The sequence below is a fragment of the Ostrinia furnacalis genome, unplaced genomic scaffold (assembly GCF_004193835.3).
Source record: "Ostrinia furnacalis isolate ACB-3 unplaced genomic scaffold, ASM419383v2 OfSCF0049, whole genome shotgun sequence".
Taxonomy (NCBI): domain Eukaryota; kingdom Metazoa; phylum Arthropoda; class Insecta; order Lepidoptera; family Crambidae; genus Ostrinia; species Ostrinia furnacalis.
Window position 1 is genome coordinate 157095 of NW_021130288.1, and position 25104 is coordinate 182198.

The 25104-nt window shown below is 38.6% G+C and overlaps 1 protein-coding gene across 1 annotated transcript in view; it reads right to left on the reverse strand.

The window, feature by feature from the left end:
• Positions 1-20377, reverse strand: part of LOC114355554 (uncharacterized) — a 36794-nt gene extending 16417 nt beyond the window's left edge. Inside the window, exons 1-4 of the mRNA XM_028308507.1 lie at positions 20307-20377; positions 19057-19187; positions 18033-18228; positions 17245-17455 (exon numbers count right to left, since the gene is read on the reverse strand). Coding sequence (XP_028164308.1) covers positions 17245-17455; positions 18033-18228; positions 19057-19187; positions 20307-20326 — 558 coding nt within the window. The 5' untranslated portion in view covers positions 20327-20377. The remainder of the gene's footprint in view (positions 1-17244; positions 17456-18032; positions 18229-19056; positions 19188-20306) is intronic.
• Positions 20378-25104: the final 4727 nt, after the last annotated feature.

A 25104-nucleotide genomic window follows, 5' to 3' on the forward strand; every position in this document is an offset into this window, starting at 1 on the left:
ATGAGTACAAATGGATATTATGTTTTAATGTTCGCAGTTTAACTGTCAATAAAATTCACATCATGTGCAACAACTGGTGCCAATAATGCACTTCCATATGCGCCGAGTTTGCCAAAGCGACTAACATAATAATAAATCTGTCAGTGTGATAGATTATATCAGATATGTTACGCAAGATTGCACAGCAGTGTGTGATTCTTGCAAATGTAGAGACGAACTCAGCAGCAAGCTAACGTGGGTACGTAATGTTTGGAATTCTGTTTTTGCGTGCGTGCTGGGGTATATCTCACTCGCAAAAAGAATAATTCCGCGCAAGAGACGTAGTCAAATTATTAACAAAGTAGCTAAGAATTCCCTTCGCGCGTGTTAAGGGCGGGCGGTGTGCATAATGAGGCATCTCAAGCTCAATAAATAGAGAACAAATGCATTATCAAACATAGTATTTATTATAACATGGAGGTAGTCATAGCCTAGCTACTTATTGACTCAACTACTAGAGATGATTTGTGCTCGCGTTTACAGGGCCTCTCACTCATAAATCCGACTCAAACTTAAGTCTATGCAAGTAGAGACGGAGTCAAATGCTATTCTAATTTTTGAGCCCGAGTTTGTTCCGGCGTTTTTTCTCAGCCACAGACCACACAAGCACAACCTATGTGGTCTGTGTTCTCAGCATTTGCCATACTATATTATGTTTGTCTCAAAGCGTTGCGTTGGTAAGGCTCAAAAGATATCCTTATCTTTTGGGCCTTACCAACGCTTTGAGAGACATGTAAGTGCCCTTTAAGGGCTACCTTTTTTTAATCATTCTTTGACGTTCATAAGTGCCAAAATACTGGTCAAAATCAATATTTTTTCATTTGTTTTGATTTATTCATTTACAAAGCTTCTTACACTTCTGTTCTCGCATGTACAGTGGCGGGTGTTGCAAGCAACGGCATTGCCAGCGGCAAGGCAACTCCCGCGGCGTCTCTCGCCACGTGCTCGCAACACATTCGCGAATTCGAGTAAGTAATCCGGCAACTATCAGTGGTAAAAGGTGTCGAGATAATTACGAAATTCCTTGCTGAAACCTTTTTCAAATATTGATAAATAAAATTAATGTTAAATAAAATTATTGATAAATAAAAGTATTGATAGCAGGGAAGCGCTGGACGCAGGCCGCTACCAATCGATCAACATGGAAAGCATTGGGGGAGGCCTATGTTCAGCAGTGGACGTCCTATGGCTGAAATGATGATGATGATGATAAATAAAAATAAAACACGCGCGTGGTGTGAATTATAGAAACGTGAAGTCCAAGCCCTTGTTGTCCGACTATGAAACGCTATTGAAGTTCCTGAAGGATGCTTTTCTGAAGGAAATCAACTGGTGCGTATTACAGCAACTACGTTAGTCTGGGTTGTGCACCTAAGACTAATAGGAAAAACATTTATGAAATAATGAAATGCGGACAGCCCGCATGCGGATTAAATCCTTTAAAGACGAAGAGTTCCAAATCCATTGGAGATTTATCACGTCGTGGCAGTTAACCTGCTGGCGACCAATGACGTCACACTAGGGCGGTTGACATCGCCGCGGGCAAGGCAGCGACGAGCCACGTGCGATGCGATATTGAGGCATTGAGGACAATATTGACGAATAAGACGAAATAACTTGCATTCTTGTCCAGTGAGGTGGAGGCCGATCTTTTGGCAACTTTTCGCTAGCACACGTAAGTATGTATGACAAGTCACGAGGTAGTGTGAATTCTTATGTGTGTTTGTAATAAAAATGAAAAAAAAAAACAACAACAATTTTGTCGCAGAATAAAAAAAATCTTTTTTTTTTCCAAAATGTAGAGTTTGATTATGATTATTGGTTTACCAACAACTGTACAAATAATACTATGTTTAAAATATCTGCTGAGTACTTACTGACTGAGTGTTTGGTCCTGACGGTGACTCTACCTTTTCACTATTATTGTAGTAAAGTAGGAACTCTATCAAAAACAACGTAATTATGTATTATGCTATTTAGTTGCGGGTCTAATGACAGTAATCTATAGTAATTTATACTAATATTATAAAGCTGAAGAGTTTGTTTGTTTGTTTACTTGAACGCGCTAATCTCAGAAACTACCAGTCCGATTTGAAAAATTCTTTCAGTGTTAGGTAGCCCATTTATTGAGAAAGACTATAGGCTATATACCATCACGCTACGAGTAATAGGTGCAGAGCAAAAATGAAAAATGTTGCGAAAACGGGTTTTCACGCGTACGAAGTCGCGGGCACAGCTAGTCTTCTATATTTGTTATTATTGCCTGCTATTTGTAGATTCTAGCTATACAGGAGCTGTGAAAATGAAGCTGCTGTAAACTCTTTTCAGCTCTACATTTTTTTATGCAGAACAAAGCAGGTATTTGACCGCTATGCACCTGATGTTAAGTAAGATGCTGTCTAGGTTGGTACATATCTGCCCTGTAAGTGTTTATTCACTCTCACCTTGAAAATACCTGGATTAAAATGTTCGGGAAAGAGAGAAACAGGCAGCGAATATACTTAATTTTATCGTGAATTGTAAGTTTAAGACGTTAATCCCATTGTTGACTAAAATCGTCATTATGCCTGGTCTTTATAACTTCTGAGAGTCGATAATCCCTTTGTGTGTCACCGGTTACAAGATAATAACAATAATACGCAATTATTGCGTATTTTCTAACTAAACAACATCCATTGTGAGGTAGGTCGTGAAGCAACACATAATATTTATAATCGCTGTCGTGGACCACAAAGGCTATACGATCAATCATTTTTCAGTGACAATCGTTGTCAATTTCAGTTACTGCTACTTAAATCTAGTAACAGTGAAGACATATTGTGAACTTTAATTTTATTTGAATTAGGGTCCAAAAGAATTGTTTATGCCAATTTTTTTTTTAAGTTCAGCATCAGTATTTAAAGTAGGTGTACTATGAGAAACTGACCTTTAAGCGTAAAGTTGCATATAAATAGGTACTAGCGACCTGCCCCGGCTTCGCACAGGTGCTATGTATGTGTATCAACTAATCATACATCCTCTTGAAGCACTCTATCTAATCCAGTGTGTAGTTAAAAAGATCGAAGCACACAGACAGCGAGAGCGACTTTGTTTTTATACTATGTAAAGAAGAAGTAATGGGACAGTAGCTACTTAACATAGTTATGTACTAACTGAAAATTAACTCGTTTATTTGTTTATTTAGTTACCTTTGCAAACGCCAAATAGCAATTTGCAACTGCGTAAAGAAAAACGTTATAAAAGAAGTTTTTAAACAATTACTTTTCGGTTCTCGTAAATTACAATTGCTTAACTAATTAAAAATCGTTCAGAATACCCTTTTAACCAATTTTCGAGTGTTTTATTGCGATATTGGGACCTTATCCTGCATTTAAAAGATATTTAAAAGATTTATTGTTTCTTTCATGTTACGCAAGAGTTGTAAATGTGGAATTCCTTTTATGACAAACTAGTTCGTACATAACTAGTGGTAAATGGTAAAAATGATTACGCTTTTGACAATATTTAAAATATTTTACTTTATGTCACTGTGTAACGGGTCTCTGTGTGTGCTAGTTTCAAACCACAGCGCAACAAAAACGGGCAATTCTTGAACAACCAAGAACACTCAGAAGCGAAGAGCACCCAGGTGCTATTTGTGAACTAAGTAGGTAGGTAAGCTAGTTTCTATTCGGGCTTGTGCTCTAAGTGGACTACGTCCTTGGTTTTCTGCAACTGCTTCTAAAATAAATCTTCGGTTGAATCGAGCGTTAAAAGTGTTTTTTTTTTTTCGGAAATAGAAATATTATAAAAAAACTTAACATCATGCCTGAATTTTCCCTGAAAGAGTCGGCAGAGGTATGTGAAGTTGCAGTTGAAGATAGTTAATATAAAGTTCTACTCTACCTGTATGTCCTGGTTTCCATTCCAGTTGGGAAACGAAAAATTTGAAACATTGGAAATAGACAATATTAATCAGAATTATTTCTGATAATAAGCTGTTTGTTCTTACTGGAGTGCGGATCATGATGGGTATGAATTATGTTATCTGTGGGTACGCCATATTTTCACAATATTCAAACTAGTGAGCTCTTAAGTAATTGTTTAGTCCACTTACAACACTAAACTGGTTGGACTTGTCTCTGCTTACGTTAAAAATGTGGCTTTAACATTTGATGTAGAGAAATAGAGACGCCTTAAGCGCCAGGGGTCTTAATATATAAATAAATAAAGCATTTATTTCTCTCTTCCCAAAATAGGAAACTGAAATACAAGGGTCTTAATGTTAATAGTCTAATGCCCGTTTTCACCATCAATCCCTAATATTTAAGGGACCGCTTTGAAAACAAAATTCTTGTTATGTGTTACCATAGGGGTCACTTAAAAATTAGGGATTAATGGTGAAAATGGCCATTAGTTTAGTTCCTATTACTTGTGAGAGACTGGCGCCTGAAAAGAAACCTGTAACACAGATCGCCAGGCCACAGATGTTGACAGTTGGAACAAACAAGATAAATATATTAAAAGTATAACACTAATAATCTTAAGTGCAAGCAGTCTTAGGTTTGATTCCTATTTGGGCCGCTTTTCTACATTTGCTTGACGCGGATAAAGTCGCGGACAAAAGCTAGTGAGTTCATAAATCATACGTTACTCAATCATGCAATCAGAAGATGCGCGAAGAAATTCGCAACGAACAGGTTTGGTTGCCCTATTTTTTTAGGGTTGTTAACTACTCGTAATATGTATAACGAGTTAATTCAATTTCAAACAGAGAATTTAGACGAATGACAGGGACAGAATCAATGACAGATTGAAATGAGTTTTGAGCGTTGTTTTATACTACGAACCCAAAAAATATCTTCTTTTTCTTCTTCTCCTCTATGCTATGGCAAAAAAAATCTGGACACTCTGGTTAACTTCCATGACATGTGATACTATCACAGAAGTGTTAATGTGTGTTAACTGACTACGAAATTAAACTAATTTCCGATGTTTCTTGTCTTTCAAAGTGAATTTATCGCAATTGTAGGTACGTAGAAAAAATCTATTAGGTATACGGTACAGACATCTTTTAGTCAACTACAGAACCAAACCTAGCAATGCGGTTAGTTTCAGTGTGTATTTGTGCCACCCCTATCGAAGCTAAGTGCACGCAAAGAAATGATGCGTAGGCGCACATTACTATGCGCTAACGTATTAGATAACGTTGTATAATAATGAGTACTTAACTTTATGCAACGACGATAACCTTTTGTTGCTACTACGAGTATGATTTCTTCCAGCCCCACCTTTCCCGAAAGTTTTGCAAACAATTTTGGGGTATTTTTGTCTTATCTTATCTTATATATATAAAAATGAAACCCGTTTCGCGTTGTCACGGCATCACGTGTGAACGGCTGAACCGATTTCGATAATTCTTTTTTTTAAATGTTTGTGGAAGTCCAAGGATGGTTCTTACGGAAAAAAATATTAAGAAAATCTCTACGCTAAGGCGGTACGAAGTTCGCCGGGTCAGCTAGTAGTTAATAAAATACTTTTTATGATATTTATGCTTGCGTTACCAAAGTTCAGATATCTCTATCTTTCTAAATTCATCCTGAAAATTGTATATTAGCAAGAAACTAAGCAATTTCTCGTTCAATAAAATAAATAAACTTGTGATCGTGATCTATCGAAATGAAAATTAATGACTATACTTAGCAGAATATAAAATTACCTGAAAAAGCCTGAAAACTGTGGGAGAGAGACACAAATACAAAAGCAGTCTAAAATAAGGCTATTTAGAGATTGTTAAGTCTTCAGTAAGTAGAACATCGGCCCGCGGTTGTCTTTTTATTATTTGTCCAATGTTCACTCTGCTTTAAACAATAGATTTATTTGTGTTCAAATTATAACAATTTATAGCTAACGCATGCGTGTCTGCGGGCTACAAGACATAAACTACATTTTATTGGTCATTACGGGCTAAGTACTGTGTAATCGAAGTCGATAACAATCGTAAGTCCGAGTTAACCTTTGGGCAAACTAACGATTGTCGATAGCATCTACATGCACCGATTTTGTGATAAATAAAACTTTTATGCTTTGTTACGCATGGCATTGGCAGAAATGGCATCTGCATGCTTTGGTTGTGAAGGTCTAAATAACAATTGGACGCTATTAGACAAATAAACAAGTACAGTTGCAAAACATAACATGGTACCTAGTTAGTAAAGACCGGCCGTAATAATTTGATTAAAAACTTTACTGGTGTTTATATTTCCATATAATTTACAACACATCAAATAAATAATGTAAGAAATCTTTGCCCGAACGACTGTCAAGTACGTGTCCACTATATTCGCGAATCTTTCTTGTAAAGTTGTGAGCGCTTTTGAGTTACTTATGCCCGTTTTCATCATCAATCCCTAATTTTAAGTGACCCCTATGGAAACACTTAACAGGAATTTTGTTTTCAAAACTCGTACCGGAAAGCGTAGGACGTACACCGACAAGGTGGACCGACGATCTCATAAAGGTAGCGGGAAGGCGCTGGATGCAGGCCGCCACCAACCGGCCATTGTGGAAATCATTGGGGGAGGCCTATGTTCAGTAGTGGCAGTGGAGGTCCTATGGCTGAAAATGATGATGATGACTTAAAAATTAAGGATTGATGGTGAAAACGGGCATTAGTCAGTCGGAATATAGTGGAGCAGTTGCAGAAGGGAAGAATAGAAGTCCTAGGCTCCAGGCACACGGTTCGACTAGAGTAGTCTCGTAAAGGGAACGCTAATGCGCGATGTGACTTTTACATAATTAAAAAAAAAACAAATCCAAATCAAACCCAGGAAGCGATACCATAGCATCACGCTAAGAAGAGAAATAAAAAATATTTTTAAGACAAAAATCTCATTTGGTTTGAATACGATCATGAATTCCTATGCCGTCATTCCGTAGGAGAGTCTTAAATATTGGTCTATGGCGGGTCATAAATCTGATACCAGAGTAGTTCAAAGCAATTCCTCTACCTCATTTAGTACCAGAAGATTAACTTAATCCATCAACATAATCTTGAGAGCCGCATATATTTGTGGTCTCTGTACAAGTGTTGCAACACGGAATATTTCCACTTTGCAGAGTGAATGTAGTCCGAGCGATGTGGCAACACTAGCTTGTACGCATAGGAATTATATTTGCAACCTTAATTACAACACCATAATGTACATTGTCGGCTGTCTTGTCTAATCTGTGGTCAAACTTTATTTATGGGTTTATGCAAAAATTCGAATATGCATTTATTTTGGAGAGTGTTGCCGAGTTGCCACACTCGGTGAAAAGAACACTTATAAAGAATTTGTAAAAGTATTAAAAAATGTTGATGACGTTTCAATAAAAATTGATGGAATAATTACTGTGCGTATTCATTATTTGGTTAGTTTCAACCAAAAGATGTCCACCGGTCCTACGCTGCCATTTCTAGGTGTTTCCCGAGATGTGTAGGCACACCCGAGTGCCTGTGCTTTAGTTTCAATATTGAAATTGATACTTCGTCTGTCAGCCGGCTAACTTATCATGAATCATAATAAAATAGACAGACAGCATTGAAAATTTCAGAAAAAAATTCTAGAAAATTTAAGGGTATTTCTCATCGCCACGGTTCTCATCGTCACCTTCGTGGCGAATTTTATTTCTAACTTATTTGAACTTTTTGTAAACAAAAATTGTAGCGCTTGATGTGAAGATTGCATTCTCAGTAAATCAGTCAAATAGTGAGTCTCGTTTGGAAGCTTTAACGTTTTGAATTTTTTGATGCCACGAAAGTGATTCTGTATTTCACAGCAATATTTTTTTCAAACTTTACTACTGTAAATGACTCTTAAGTGTTTATATAACACATATTTTGTCTTATTTTCATAGATAAATAGCAATAACATAATATAAATAGGTACCTACTTAAATACAAGATACAATTTTACCGATTAACTCATCTACTAAGTTACAAGATTATACGCAATTGGTTTTAAGGGTGACACTGGTGGCATTCTGAAATGCTAATGAAGCAAAAAACGGATTTAGAACCTCAATAAAAAAGAACTCTTACTGATTATCAGTCCCTCAACAATTTTTTTTTTATTTTGGCCATAGGGCCTCGTATTTTATTATTATTGCAAGCTTTTATTTACTTTCACATGTCTGGTGTAGGCAAATCTTGCAACTTAAAATTGACCAACTTCCCGGTTTCCCATTGAGCTGAAATTTTTCATGCATGTGTAAGTCGGATGACAATGCAATATTATGATGACATGGAGCTGGAAGGTAGCCATAGGAGCTCTGCAATAAAACGACATAACCCCATAGAGTTTGGGCTCATTTGATTTGTATTGATGAGAACTTCCATCCTATATGGTAACCGGGGTCTGATGATGAAGCCGGAAGGTGGCCATAGGAAATCCGCACTGAAACGACACAACCTCATCGAGTTTGGGCTCATTTGGTTCGTATTGACGAGAACTTCAATCCTATAATGATAACTAGGGTCTAATGATGGAGCTGGAAGGTAGCCATAATAACTACGTAATAAAACAACACAACTTCGTCAAGTTTGGTAATTCGTATTGACGAGCACTTCAATCACATATGATAACTAGGGTCTGATGATGGAGCTGAAAGGTGGGCATACGAATTCTCCGCACTAAAGCGACACTACCTCATCGAGTATGACTTCAATCCTACTTATATGTTAACCAGTCTGATGATGGAGTGGAAGGTGGCCATAGGAACTCCGCAATAAAGCGACACAGCCCCGTTGACTTTGGGCTCATTTAATTCGTCTTAAAGAGTACGTTGGCCTAGATCAGTGTTTTTCAACCTGTGGGTTGCTCTCTCCTCATTTGCACAAGTAAATCTCGCGATTAGCTTTTAGTCATATAAATTGAGTAAAGTAATAAGTTGATGGGTTTGAAACAATTTATATTTTATTTTATTCTTTTTAGCGCATTAAAAGCTTGTTTTTCAAAAATAATTTTTATTCCAATCTTTTATAACTCAAACTTCAGATTAAATTTATCTTACAAACAGATACCTACACAGTCACATATACAGACATACATACAGACAGACAACAAAAATACGAGGCCCTTATTTATTTATTGATGTACTGATCTCTACTTACCACGTATAATTTATTAGTTATTAAAATATTGTAAAAACATAAACACCAGTCACTATATTTTAAAATAAACCAAAGCAAGAAATCACTTTCGTGGCCTAAAATCACCTTCGTGTATAAAACACCACGAAGGTGATGCCACGAAGGTGACGAAAATTTTAGTTTTTTATGAATTATCCTTAAATTTGAATTTAACGGTTCAAGTTGAATACTACACAAATAAGTCTAACATGTTAAGTTTTCAATGGCAAAGTTTCAATTAAATTGTTTAAATTTTAGAGGTAGAAAATATTGTTCAAGCAAGCGACGGTATGTCTATGGATAATCACAAAAAGTTACGTATTTTTTTCGCGGAGCGACGATCGACCTATCTCACCTCCCCAATGGTCGAAGCGCGACTGACGTTAACCGAATAGAATGCTGTGATTGGTTGCTGGTGTTCGGTTTAACGGCAATTTTGTATTATTACTCAAAATTTTAGGTACCTAAAATCGTGTGACCAACGTATTTCGCTTTCCCAATTCAAAATAATTATAAGAAGATATTTTTTTGACTGTTGTGTGGAAAGTATATTTAATTACGATGATTTTAGTATATGATACACACAAATTGAATGAAAATTGTGAATGCAGTAACCAAATGTTCCATTGCAACCGAAGGTGTGACACGATGAGAACGCGAAAAATGACCCCGTTTTTTATCGTTTCATGTGATTTTTTCGTATTATTTTTGCTTCTATTACGATAAAATTTATTTTGTATGTAGCTAAATAGATGTTTTATCATCTGATTTCAAAGTTATTGTTCTAACTTATACCGTTTATGAACTATTACTGTGTGACCATCAAATTTGAGTGTAAATGAGAAGTACCCTTAAAATTTCAGAAAAGACCCAAGAAACATTGTATCACTACAATACAAAATAGTTAAACATTCGTGAAGAGTTTTAGTAGCGTAGTAGTTTAGTGGCGTGGGCGCACAGAGTCGAACACGATCCAATCGCAGAGATCTATTCAACGCTGTGCGTCCGATTTGCTGCTTCACTTAAGCAAGCATCGTTTGTGAATACGGGCGTTAGAATCATTTTCATATGCACGTTCATAATACCGGAACACTTACAATGCATATTGAGGTCGGAAAAAAACTTATTGAGACTGACAGATTATGCAGAAATGGATGCACCTTGATTATAATTCAATGTCGAGTGTTGCCGCCCAAATATCAAGGGTAGCTTAATAATAATGATGATTGTTAATAGATAAATAATCGTGATTTCATTATAATTTGAAAGAAATAGATAAATTGGTAATAATGAAAATTCTATATCGATAATTCGACACCCAACAAAAACAAGTGGAAACTGTGGATTTTACGGAAGGTTTTTTCTAATTCTATGCTTTCTAGAAACATTGGGAGTATTCACAGGTAAAGTTGGCAAAATAAACTTGTCAAAATACATGAGATCTTGTACCCCATAGAAGTGCACATCGAATTCGAAATAATTTCTCCATCTTTATACACATAATGCAGTACCTACTTATAATACCGCAGAGAAGTCGCAGACAGAAGCTAGGGTCTCTTTTATTAGAAAAGATAAAAGTAAACACGCGATAGTTACGTTAAACTACGTATGCGCACGCACGCTATCGATGGATCTCGTGAATATAATAATAACAGATTATCATTTAAGAAGAATGTACTAAGCACCTACACTATACTTTAAAAAAATCCAACGTAATATCGCGGTAAATACGAAGTGTTCAAACTAAGTACCGGTTTCTCTAGAAATCGGGTCTCTACCCTAATATTCTGAGAAAGCTACCGCAAAATTTTCCCCATCTAGAATTTTTTCCCGGGAACGACACACAATATACAAGATCCAAATGTACCAACATGATGCAATAAACATTTAAGACTATGACTATGACTATAGACATTTTAAACTCTGAAGTTCACGAAAAACTGGTGAACTTGGCAAAAGGCATTCGTATATAGGACATATTTCGTTGGAAAAAGACACAAATGAATGTCGGCCCTTCAAAAACCCAGAGCTTGGTTATTAGCAGAATACTAAATAAGACAATTGCGATTATTTCCACGTCCTTTCCGTAGCAATGACCGACTTGGCTGCGCGTGCGCCGTTCATCTATAACAATACAATCTTATGCAATAAATTGGAATATTGAACAGGATTTTGAGACATTATTTACAAGGTATTATTTAATATTATATTTAGATTTTGCCCACGTCTTCGATACATACAGGGTGAAAAATTGGAAATCCTTTCTTTCTAAACTCGCAATCCGTTCAGTGGTTTTAGATGTGTGTTGAAGAATCAGTCATTTCGTTTCAGCCACTGCTGGACAAAGGCTTCTCCTAAGGATTTCCACAACGACCAGTCCTGCGATGCCCGCTCCAGGTACATCCCACGATCTTCACCAGATCGTCTGTCCACCTAGTAGGAGGCCTGCCCACACTACGGCTTCCGGCTCATGTCAATCAGACGGTTGCCTTTTATATAGATTATTATTTTTCATAGACTGTTTCCCAATCAAATTTCAACAAACTCTACATACATTCTGAAGGAGGTATGAAACTGCAAATTGGGCTCTATGCTAATCTTGAGCATCCCACGGTACCGTGCCTCTGCAGTAAAATTAATTAACCCCGATCATTAATGCACATGAAGTATTAACATTCTGCTTCCAATTGCATCGCTTCAGTATTAAATTACGATCGTATCTGCCGTTATTATGGCAACCATAAACGTTGTTTTAAGATTAAATTGAAGTCAAGATATTAAGGTACAGAATACATTTCGAAAAGCCGCTTAATTTGTATGGAAATATCTTAAAATTTAGCATGAAATTAAAAAATTGGTAACGCATTTACGAATTTTTAAGCAACGCTAATGAAAGTGTTAAAACAAGTATCGGATAAGGACAATCTGATATTAAGTAAATTACGCCCTTTTTTGGAGCGAATTAAGACAGAAATGTGTTAATTGTTTAGTCGAATGGTTGCCAGGGTTCGCGAACAATATCTCTGTAAAAAATGAGTCTATTTAAAAAATAAAGATACATTAAATAAAATGGCACGCAGGGCATATTGTAATAGCCAATTGGGCAGTGCTTTTCTGGATCTACAGCTTGACCGCCAGTAAAAACACAACCAATGAAGGTTTTGTTGCTGCCTTTGGGCCCGAACGAAGTTATTAAGAAGAACATAGGAGGAGTTCGAAGTTAAAAGACCGACTTCCCTACAGTCCAAAACGAATGATAGGACAGAGGTTTAATAAATTGAAGCCACGATAGCCAAACGGTGAAGGGGTCGGACTGGCCGACTGGTAATCCGAGGAATGCGGGTTCGAACCCCGCTGACGCCCGGCTATTGTGGTGAGCCCCAGCCCATTCGTGACACAAGCATTTTAGCTTAGTACGAGAGGCTAACGGGACTATTAGTAATTTGTGCAACAACAAATTACTAATATTGTTTAAAAAAAACATGCCCGCTGCTGTAGCAATATCATAAACATCGAATATTTTCAAACCTACATCATCGCATGTAATTTGCAAAATACATTCTTGAAAGTGATTGACTTCGACAAGTACCGTTGAAGTGTTTAAATACGTTTGAAGAAGCACTTGTTAGTAATTACATTATATTGTTATTTTCTGCTCAACGTCTGTTACAAGGCATTTCGTAACTACAATCGCAAGTCATTTGGGAGGCTCGCATCCACCTCTTGTGATTGAAGTTTACTTTTCATGTCTTTAAGGTGAAAGAGGAAAAGCGTAGAAACTTTATTACAGAGTTTTAGTCGTTTTTGTACATCTCTTTTCTTTTTTTTTTATCGTGTCTTCTTCTATAGCACCTCTGTGGCGGATTTACAGATTTGTCGCCGGTAGGGTTTTGATTTTTTAACAGACATTTGGCCCCAAAATTGCCGCCCTCTAAAATTTGCCGCCTCAGGCTGCAGCCTACTTAGGCTACTGGTAAATCCGCCCTGTCATTATGTCAGTAACACGGAATATTTGCGCATCTTACATCAGAGCCCAGCTCTGGACCAATTTTATATTTGTTCCAAAATAATATCGGTTTCAAACTGGAATAGAATATATCTGTATTCCATTCCAGTTTCAGTTCCAAAGCATAATGTCTATTATTTCACTCGTTGTGTGAATAGATAGTCATAGAGACCTTCGTGTGATACAGTTGCTTCTTTGCTTTTTTCGTTAGCCTGTCCTTATCTAAATTATGTAAGTGAATCAATGTCCGATGTTTAATGCAGATATTGATACTAAATGGCTAGTCGATTAATATATTCGCGATACATAAGGCTGCGGTCACAGTAGTGTTGCAATATTGTAAGGCTGCGGCCACACAAATGTTGCAATGTTTTAATTTTCGAGGATTTTGTGGTATTTAGAATGCTCATTAAGATAAGGCTTATCTACAGCCTTATTTATAAACACATCCCAGCATTGTCATGGCCATGCTCTAATATTTCCTCCCGGTCTTATTTTTGTAATATCGTATGCAAATTCGGTCGGGAAGCGTCGGCAATTTCCGTGCGTTTTGCCGATGGTATCAAGCGTTCCACAAAATGCTTCTGTGTGTAATTGGTATCTTCCATCAGCTGTGGTTGAACAAAGAAATTAATCACAAATATAATTAGGTACTACTTCTTCTGGTTTGAACTGTAACCACCTTGCCTTCCCCGACAAAGTTATATTCAGTTCGCTTTGTGTCGAATCCTACCTCCGAGTTGGTAAAGTCCAACTCTACCATTGACTACACCATAAACGCAACATCCTAAACATTGATATCCTAATTAATGCACTGACGGCCTGATGGCCGATGGGGCAGCAAGGTTCTGGAGTGGAGGCCACGTACTACCACAAGGTGGACCGACGGCCTAATAAAAATAGCAGGAAGGCGCTGGACGCATGCCGCTACCAACCGTGCGACGTGGAAGTCATTGGGGGAGGCCTATGTTCAGCAGTGGACGTCCTGAAATGATGATGATGATGAATTGATGCACTAAAAGGGACATCCAGAGAACCTGGGATTGATTCCCAGCAGGTGCACACAAAGTGGTTTAATTACCTTGAAATTAAAATGTGATGCAATTTTTCGCTACATTTCCTTAAAAACAATCATTGGTAGAGACGGAAGTGTGCTTATAATCTGAATTTTTAATATATTTTTTGTACGCTTTTGGAGCTCACGGGTCAAAAGTGGCCCGGTCCTTTATAAGGCTTGCGTGGGGATACAGATCCAACACGTGGAGGCCGTTTTAAGCGCAAAATAATCGACAAAAGTGAAAGTGGTGCACATGCTGGATCTAGTCTCTGACTATATCATGGGATGTAGTCAGAGACCATCCCCAGCCTGTGCACAGGAGCTATTGCAGTTATTGGAGAATGGACTAGGGTTATGGATGAAGGATATATTTTATTATTATGAATTCGAAATTTGTTATTTTTCTAACTCTAATTTAATTCATTATCATGTCCAATTTTTATTAGCAAAGAAGTAAACTAGGTAGTTATACTTCCTACTACTTTAAGAATGAAAGAATTATCACCAGTCATCCGCTTTATAATGGAGGGAAGTCGAACCTTAACTTCGAACTACTCCTATTTTCTTCTGATTAATTTCGTTGCGGGTCCAATGACAGTTTAACTTTCCCCCGGGATAAACTTCACTGGTTGGGTTTTTATTGGCGGTCAAGCTGTAGATCCTGACTACACAGGAGTTGCAGTGTTGGGAACGAGAGGTGGGAATAGTCCCGTTAATTAAAGAATGGAAGATGACCGTGCGGTGAAGCAAGCGCACTTGGGACGACTTTGTTATTTTTTATGTACCGTCATGTTTTTACTTCACCATGATTCAACCGAAATAAAGAACTTGAGGCTCTTATTGTCTCACTTTGGGTCGCTGCGCAAGCCAGTCGTCATTATTATGACGTAACAGAGCATATTCATGAAGCATTTTGAAGCCGTGTTTGAAGGGGTTAGTAGTAGTTTCGCACGATTTTCCTTCGCACGAATGTGCGAAACGTCCCCTATCAAAAAAAATTTTTTTTTAGTAGGCGTTTCGCCCGTATGTATTAAAAGTATTAAAATCGCGTGCGAATCGCCTCTTTTTTGAACTATTAGTATGCGATTACTAGTTCTCAAAGGGGTCGATTCGCACCCGTTTTTAGTACTTTAAATCCGGGTGAAACGCCTACTGAAAAAATTTTTTTTTGGAAGGGGACGATTCGCACATTCGTGCGAAGGAAAATCGTGCGAAACTACTACTAACCCGTTTGAAGTCCCAAAAATACCCTCCCGTGCCGCTCCAATACCCCAGGCACTGAGTTAAGCTTTAGACCTTTAAGTTAAAGAAGTACTTAGTGGTGTGGGTAGTAGCTACACAATGCTCATTACTATAATAAGTTAGCAACCAATTAAACGTTTTATGGCCAATAACTGTTATTAGGAGTTTGTCAATCCATCTTGCGGTATTTCGAAATAATAGACATGATTATAGCTAAGTAGAGACTACCTTTCAAAGCATAATATAATTACACGAGAAGCGCCTCAATGCCAGTACCAAATTAGAGGCTGTCCCATTGAAATTCTTCGCAATAATCACTAAGTTTGATGTTACAATAGAAAGAGATAAAGTAGGTCTGATTTACTAAAAATATCGGCCGTAATTGATGACAGAGTCACGACTCTTGTGTCTTGTTGATATTCTGCTAATCAGCTGATAAAGTACACTTTAACAACTTTTAACGCTTCAGCGACGGTTACTGCAGTTTTTTAATCTCCTTCTTATCATGTCATTAATTTAATATTTCTAGCTTTTTCAGAAAGTTTATATCAAGTGTCTCGCTAAAACACGGCCGTATAAAACAGGGCAGATATACATAAGCTAGGATGCAGTCTAGGATGGTACACCATCCTAGACTGCATCCCACTTAACACCGGGTGCGATTGTGGCCAAATACTTGCTCTGTTAGGCTAAATATTCAAACACCAGTTAAATTAAACTGTTTTGAGTTGAGTTTAATTGTCATACTCTTTTTTTTTTGAGAAACGGACACGTTGGCTCTACATTTGGATAAAAATGAAAAAAAAAAACAGTAAGTTTCATAATTTTAGGTGTTTTCTACAGTCAATAGCACGTCAGAATATCCATTTGTGTTGTAAAATACGAGTAGCCTCTACGATAACTACATAAGTTACCAGTGTTTGGCCATGTGCATTTTGTGCATCCATACACATACATTATGTTCTAAAAAAATCCTCATTTGATTGGATACGACGTCGAAGGGCTCCGTGACTCTACCGTTGTACTCTACCAATATAATATTGACAGGTAATTAAATATAACCTTATAGATTATTAGGGCCTGTGTTTCGTCACGACTCAGCCCATAAACCGCTGGTTTCCGAAACGATGCACTTAAAATAATCGTTTTGGCCCACGGCTGAGGGCTTCGAAGGGCTATAATTGCGCCATAATACGGACTATTGATAAAATAATGGTAGAATTAATTGCTATTATGCCCTTAAGCTTTGTTTGTAACGCACTTACAATGGCCGTTGTAAATTTAATTTAAAATATTGTATGGCGGCTTTGTGTCTTAAGATTAAAATTGTAACTACGTGTCTAAATAGTAATATGAAAATTGTAAAGTGGGTGTATACAGTTAAATATTATTTGAAGGTTTTATATCTAATTATTTAAAATAATCCAATACCAGAGCCCTATTATGAGGACCCCATGCATGGTAACTCCATAATCAACTACACATGTCATGCAGGTCATGCTACGTTATAGGTAGGTACTACAACGATTGGATATATTTCTTACAAGTTAGCTCACTTTCCAGGGTTCGAATGTGCTATGCTTCCCATGAGTTTACATTAAACGTACCTACTCGCTAGCGACTACGTAAAAAATTATGATAGATTGTACACCGCCCTTAGCGGTTTACTTTCAGGAACGAAATTCTTGATAAGATTCCCTTACAGTTAATTGACGCATAAAATAAGCCATAAAAAGTAAAAGGACTCACCAACAAAGACATCTCCGTATTCTTCGGCATCATAGTAACGTCGCCGGGGCGCACGCCAGGGCCGCAGTAAGGCAGCGAAGGGCCCCGGTTGGGCACGCGCGGGGGCTCGTGCAACGCTAGTAGCGCCGCGTGGAGGCGCGCACGCGCTGCCGATATGCCCCCCGCTCCCCGTACCGCTGCTTCCACCACGTCGCCTACGTCTTTCTCCCATCTGAGAATAATTTCATTTATTTGAAGTCGAAATCTAAAATACCTATCTTGTTTGTCTTGTTGACTAAACATAACTACTTCTTCTGCCTTTTCTACGTGACCTTCACTGGTTGGGTATTTATTAGACGTCAAGCTGTAGATTCTGGCTACACAGGAGTTGCAGCGGTGGGAAAGAAAGTTGGCATGGTACTAGTCCAGTGTTACTTCTTCTGTTCCAACTCCAATTCCTCTAGCCAGCGTGGGAGTGTATGCCAATCCCTCCATTTGCCTCTTTGTGAATAACTAGATGACCCTCATCTTGCAGTAGGTACTAAATGACCTGATGATAATGATGATATCTTCAGCTTCGTAACATTTTGAAAGATGATGATAAGTAGGTTTAAGTCAAATGACGTCCACAGCTGGATAAAGGTCTCCTCTAAGGATTTCCACATAGATACATGTAGATATGTAATGCTTTCAATCCAAATGCTCTGCAACTGATGGCCTAAAAAGGTCAAGACTAATGTCTTACATCAATTGCTCAGTAAAAACTTCATATAATTACACTACGTTAAATACTCAAGTTATCCACTAACCTGCATCCCCCTAAACACGACCTGATATCCTCTTTCAAGCTCCTCGAGAGCGTGCATACAGGGCTGTCCGAATCGGAGGTGGTGTGAGATCCGTCGGGTTTGTCCGACCCGGACAGCCTGCGAGCCGGCTCTGGGTACTCGCTCTTTGGCATCGAGGGCGACACCCGGCCGTGGCTGCCCCCGCCGCTGCCATAGCCTGTGGAAACAAATAATTAACAAAAGCTGAAAAAAACGGTCTAAAAACTTATGTGTCCTCCGAAGCATGGAATCATAATTATTTTCTTTTCAGGTTGAAATGTTCTAAGCTAACAGAGCACAGGTTACCAGTTCTAGCTAAGAAAATGTCAATCATCTTGTAGAACATGTCCTAGATCATGACCAATGCTTAATGGGTGCTATTTTGGTTCAAAAATTAATTCATGTATTCAATTTGAAATTACGGCACTTACTAGGGTCGACCTTTTCTGGTTCAATTGTTTTTTTTCTTATTTCCTAAACAAATCGGCCTATTTAAGCGGAATTTTTCATTTATGCATTGTATAAATTATTTTTCTTTTGTCTTTCTTTGAAAGTGGTTGCATAAAGCAACTTTTTATTTAAATATCGAACCCATAAGTTCGACTCGTCACTAGAAGTCCTTACTCTACGAAAGCGTTAAAAGAAAATATCGTTTTTCAGGATTAGTTTAGAGATTGTCGCCATAACAATAATGTTAACAGCATAGTTGTGTTCCAGCAGTTAGATAGCCAGTTCCTCCGTGGTTGAGGATTCCGGGTGAAGCTCGCTTGCACCTTCGGCCTGATCGTCACTTATTACCATCAGAGGTGGAATTGTGTAAAGCAATCGTAATCATTTAACAGTTCATAACGTACGATAAAGTCAGTTAAACAAAGCGTTGGACAGAATAATCGTACGTTATGAACTGTCAAATGATTACGATTGCTTTACACAATTCCACCCCAGGTGAGATACAAGCCAAGAGCTTCCTCGTTGTGGATAAAAAAAAAGATTAGAAGCCACTGACCTGATGAGGTAGAGGGGGCCCGGCGCGGGGTGCGGGGCGCGTCCGGCACGTCCCCCTCCGCTGGGTCCTCCAGCGAGTCCACGATTATCACTACCTCTTGCTCCTCCTCCTCTGTGTACAGGGGGTTTGACCTGGGGAGATAAAGCGAGGTTAAGGGCCTTGAACATCTCACTATAACTAATCATTTTTTTGTCTTCCAAATAAACTACAGTAGAAAAACGTTGATAAATCAGCAATATTTGTTTGATCGAGTCATAATATGTCAGATACCTAATAATAAATATAAATCTAGTCTGGCACTTCATCAGGAAGCAGTAGAACGTGGAGTAGAGTGATGAAGAAAGTTGGATACGACAAGCGTAAGTAAGATAAGGTAAATTGGGAGAGACAGACAATGAACTGCTTTGGGCTGACGATAATAATGATATTATCGTCAGTCAGTCGTGTTGCAGTCTAGGATGGTACATATCTGCCTTGTTATAATGTTAAAGATTGATGATTACCTGAGTATGAGCGGCTGCATGAAAACGAGGGCGCGTAGCGGGGGCGGGCGGGGCCCCGTAACGGAGGCTGCGTGTAGTAGTGTTACAGACGAGACGAGTGTTACCTGAGTAAGGGCGGCTGCATGAGGTCGCGGGCGCGCAGTGGGTGCGGCCGGGGCCCCGTAACGGAGGCTGCGTGTAGTGTTACAGAGAGACGAGTGTTACTTTAGTAAGGGCGGCTGCATGAGGACTAGGGCGCGCAGCGGGTGCGGATCGGGGGCGGGCGGGGCCCCCTACCGGAGGCTGCGTGTAGTAGTGTTACAGACGAGTGTTACCTGAGTAAGGGTGGCTCGGGGGCGGGCGGGGCCCTTCTCTAGCGGGGCCCCGCCCGCCCCCTTCTCTAACGGAGGCTGCGTGTAGTAGTGTTAGAGACGAGTGTTACCAGAGTAAGGGCGGCTCGGGGGCGGGCGGGGCCCTTCTCTAGCGGGGCCCCGCCCGCCCCTTTCTCTAACGGAGGCTGCGTGTAGTAGTGTTACAGACGAATTTTACCTGAGTAAGGGCGGCTGCGTGTAGTGTTACAGACGAGTGTTACCTGAGTAAGGGCGGCTGCGTGTAGTGTTACAGATGAGTGTTACCTGAGTAAGGGCGGCTGCGTGTAGTGTTACAGACGAGTGTTACCTGAGTAAGGGCGGCTGCGTGTAGTGTTACAGAGAGACGAGTGTTACCTGAGTAAGGGCGGCTGCATGTAGTGTTACAGACGAGTGTTACCTGAGTAAGGGCGGCTGCATGAGGTCGAGGGCACGCAGCGGGTGCGGGGCGGGGGCGGGCGGCGCGGGCGGGGCGGGCGGGCCCCGGCCGCACGCGCACCCAGCCGCGACGCACTCACGGCGCCCTCCACCCTGCACAAACACAAACATATTAGTAACATAACCGATTAGTGCAAGGGTCGGCAACCTGCGGCTCGCGAGCCACATGCGGCTCTTTGGATGTGAGGCTGCGGCTCTTTAGTTCCATTCGCAAATATTATTTATTTTATAAAAAAAAAATGTTCTGAAACGATTTAACGAGGTTTAGGCATTACTTCTATCTCTCAGCTACTTATACTCTCTTTTCTTAAATAGATATTTTTCTTATGAATAGATAGATTACTTTTTTTTATCAACAAACTTTATGAAAGTAACTATAGAGGCTATTTATTGTTGGCAAGAAAAATTTTTGTGGCTCTTTAAAAATTTGAAATTTTGTAAATAGTAATTTTTGGCTCTTCCGACTCAAAAGGTTGCCGACCCCTGGATTAGTGCAATGGTTGAGGAAATAATGTTTGAGATCGCTAGTTCGATTTCCGTAAGATATACTTGAGCGGTATAGCGGGAACACCTAACGTAAATTCCTGGTAAGCACAAACTAGGGTGTGTGCACCAGTCCCACACCAGGAACCTGTAGTACACCATTTCTAATTTCACATCAAAATATAACAATCTGTCGAATTTCCCGCCACTTTTGTTACGTTTGGTAGCACTGCCGTACTTCTACCAATCATTAGTCATAAATAAAAGCGACAAACACGACTTGTACGATCTGGTCAACCTAAGGCACATTGCGACTTTCCACATTGATTGTTAAATAAAACTAAACCTTACAGCTATTAAGAAAATTGGAATAAGCTACTTAGTTTGATTCTATGATAGACAAGGAGTAGTTAATTCTTTTTTTTGCAATTAGGTATTGTTGTAATAATTGAGTCACAATATCAAAATTACTTTTGAAATGTCGCTTATTCGGTTTGTTACTGGTACACCCACCCTATGTAGAGAAACCTAGACAAGACATTTTCGTAGCTATGATCTCTACAGTTTACACTGGAATGCAATATGATGGCACCAAAGATCTAAATTATCTAAACTGACAAGTGTTATTCTCCACAGTAAATCAACAGAGCCGTAGCAAATTGAACCTAAAGCGACGTTCATTTACATACAAGAGATTCCTAGGCGGTCATCAAATAAATTGTATTGTAAGTGTATTGTCGATGATACTGAATAAACATTTTTTCTTTCTTTCTTTCTATCAAATTGTCTAGTCCAAATAATATACGAACAGTAAGCTTACTGTTACAAATCATGATAGGACATTGAGCATAAGACAATATAATCCTTGCTAGGTCTTCTTAAGTGTCCCAAAGTTTAAGCAACATCCTTCAGTTTCTAGACGCCAATTTCAGAGCCGAGTTAGCCTCCACTTCAACCTAATTCATTTTGTAGCAAAGCAGTAAGTCAACTATAGGCTACGATCAAATAATTAAAAATAACCAAGCCATAGTATAAAAATGTAATAGGTATTTGGATTCACTTCAACTTCATTTTTCCAGAAAACAGTCGGTTAAACAAAGATAAATTCAGGCATACCTACTACTCGTACTAGCTTAAAAAGCTCATAAAAGCAAGTACAAGCCATTATTACAAAATTGTGGCACAATCGATCTTAAAGTCGCTTCAAGCCTACTGCTTATACATCTATGTAAATAGCCCGTCCAAAATGCAGCAGCGTGCGCGCAATGCAGCTAATTGCACAAGTCGTCTGCCGCCTTATGCGCGGGCGCCATGCGCATTGCGCAAACAGGCCGAAATATCCTTATCTGATCGGGAGGTGGACAAACTTACTGTTTAGGAAGGCTTGGAACTTGCGGAGATCTAGATTTTTAGGTAAGAAATACTTGCATTTTTAGACTCTTGCTCTAGAATACATAATGATTATAATTTTTTTCTTAGCGTTAAGAGTCGCATCACAAACTTAATTATTAAATGGATGAGCAGTCAGTCAGCTCTGATAGAAGAGCAGTCGCCCGGCAAGTAAAAGGTCGTGGGTTCGATTCCGACCTTAGGCAGCTCGATTTTTAAGTTATTTGTATTTTTTTAAAGTATGTAATGATTGTTTTACAAACTGTGAAGAAATACTAAACTTTAATGAATATTCGGCCAGGATAAACTGAAGAAACCGACATTTAAGTAATTTATTTACAGTTAAAATTGCCATAAACGCAGCATATACGCACAAAGCCAGAGGTTAATCGTCTGACAAGAAGATTCTATCTGTTATTAGATGTAATATCTGAAACGTACAATTATGTTGGCACCAAGGTTTAGATGAGGCAACCTCAGTACCTTATGTAATGCCTTTGTTTCCACCTGCAGGCTTAGTCCTACAAAGGAGGTAACAGGTGAGCCAAGTTGGGTACAATATGCGACACTTGCGTAAGCAAATCTAATGTCTTAAGCTACAGTCACAATAGATCGCAATCGTCAAGGAAATACGAAAATATTATCATCAATAAACTTTTTTAAATTCCAACATTTAACTACCAAAAGATGTGGCCTTTTAAATGCTCTAGTTGAAATGAAATTCATTACTTACAATGTGTTCAATTTAATAACGAGACTATCTTTTATCAACCGGTCTTAACATATCATGTAGGTAACACATAAACGAAGATGAATATTTTTATTTTTTTATTTATTTATTTCTCTCACAACATATTAGGAAAAACTTGTAACTATGAAATATGTAAATATGAAAAAGTTGTAACTAGTGATAGTAACTAGGAAATTAAATAGATAAAGAAAAAAACGTCTATTTATTTCTCGAACTTGGCGCTAACTCTACTTATCTAGCGCAGTTGATTGTAACCGAAGCTTCTTCAGATGTTATCGGAATGATTTGAATAATGAAGCCGCGGCCGACTGTACCGTCGATTTACATTGTTAGGCCAAAAGTTAATGTTGTAAGTGTAGATTTTATCAACATTACAACAAAATGCTGCAGTTAATATCGGAAAAGCTTTTTCCGGCGATTACTAATCTTTTTATTTAAAAATTGTGGCTCAAAAGCTTCGAAAGCTCTTAGCCTGCGTCTCACCTGATGGTGAGAGGTGACCAGGCCGAAGGTGGAATCGAGCTTCACCCGGATTCCTCAAGAACAGAGGAATCTCTTACTGCCTCTTATCTCTGACTGACGGAACACAACAATCCTCATAATGGTGTCGTTATGGCGACAGTATAAATAAGGCTGAGTTGCACCACTTAACTTTAACCGTAACTTTGACGATAACCGCACCGTATGGATTTTGACAGATTTTTGACGTTTGTTGAATGATCAAACGAACTTACCAAGTGAAGTTCGATCTAAATTATCCTGTTTTCGCCGAAGAGATTTATTTTACCATGTAGTACCCCTGTACGACAACCCAATCCGCACACAATATTCAGCGTAGTAGTATTAAAAAACAAAAGAGCGGGCAACCCCACCCCTACCACGCTGTGGGCTCGGTGTCCGAGCGGTCTCATTATATTTAGAGAAGAGATGACATTGACGTTTACCTCCAGGGAAGAAGATATAGAAATCTTCGGGTTGGGAGGGACCTTAAATCTCTTCGGCGAAAACAGGATAATTTAGATCGAACTTCACTTGGTAAGTTCGTTTGATCATTCAATGATAAACATGTCAGTCAATTTGACAACCTTTGTCGGAAACATTATTCAATGAAAATATTGTCCGAACCCTTAGTATTTCTCTTCGACAAATACATTAACACATCGTGAACCACTTTTCTTTCACGACTATAAAAATATTTTAGCAATTTAATTCACAAAATCAATTGCAAACATATAAAATAAAGTTTGTTTACACTTTGACAACAATAGACTGACATGCAAGGTGACATGTCAATGAAGTTTTCAGTTACTGTTGCCATTAAAAGAAATTAGTACCATTAGTTTTCCGCAACATGGCGAGGGTTTTTATGTTCCTGGTCAGGCTATACTGATCTCTACCAACCACGTATAATTTATTAGTTATTAAAATATTGTAAAAACATAAACACCAGTCACTATATTTTGAAATAAACCAAAGCAAGAAATCACTTTCGTGGCCTAAAATCACCTTCGTGTATAAAACACCACGAAGGTGATGCCACGAAGGTGACGAAAATTTTAGTTTTTTATGAATTATCCTTAAATTTGAATTTAACGGTTCAAGTTGAATACTACACAAATAAGTCTAACATATTGAGTTTTCAATGGCAAAGTTTCAATTAAATTGTTTAAATTTTAGAGGTAGAAAATATTGTTCAAGCAAGCGACGGTATGTCTATGGAACCTTTTGTTGGGTCTAATTCTCGTCACTACACTGCACAACTTAAAATAATTACGTTTTTTGTCGGTAAAAACGTCCTGGTGACGTCACTTAAGCATTTTTCTTATACTGCGTGCGGTCGTTGCGCGTGCGCACAAAGGAATGAGACCGCTCGGACACCGAGCCCACAGCGTGGTAGGGGTGGGGTTGCCCGCTCTTTTGTTTTTTAATACTACTACGCTGAATATTGTGTGCGGATTGGGTTGTCGTACAGGGGTACTACATGGTAAAATAAATCTCGGAGGCGAAAGCAGGATAATTAAAGTCAAAGTAAGATGGTGCAACCGTGCAAACAAGCCTTAGTAAGATGGTTGTAGCTACCAGGACGTACTTTTTTTTATTGATATTTAAAGGCGCATAAACTTGACTCGGTAATACC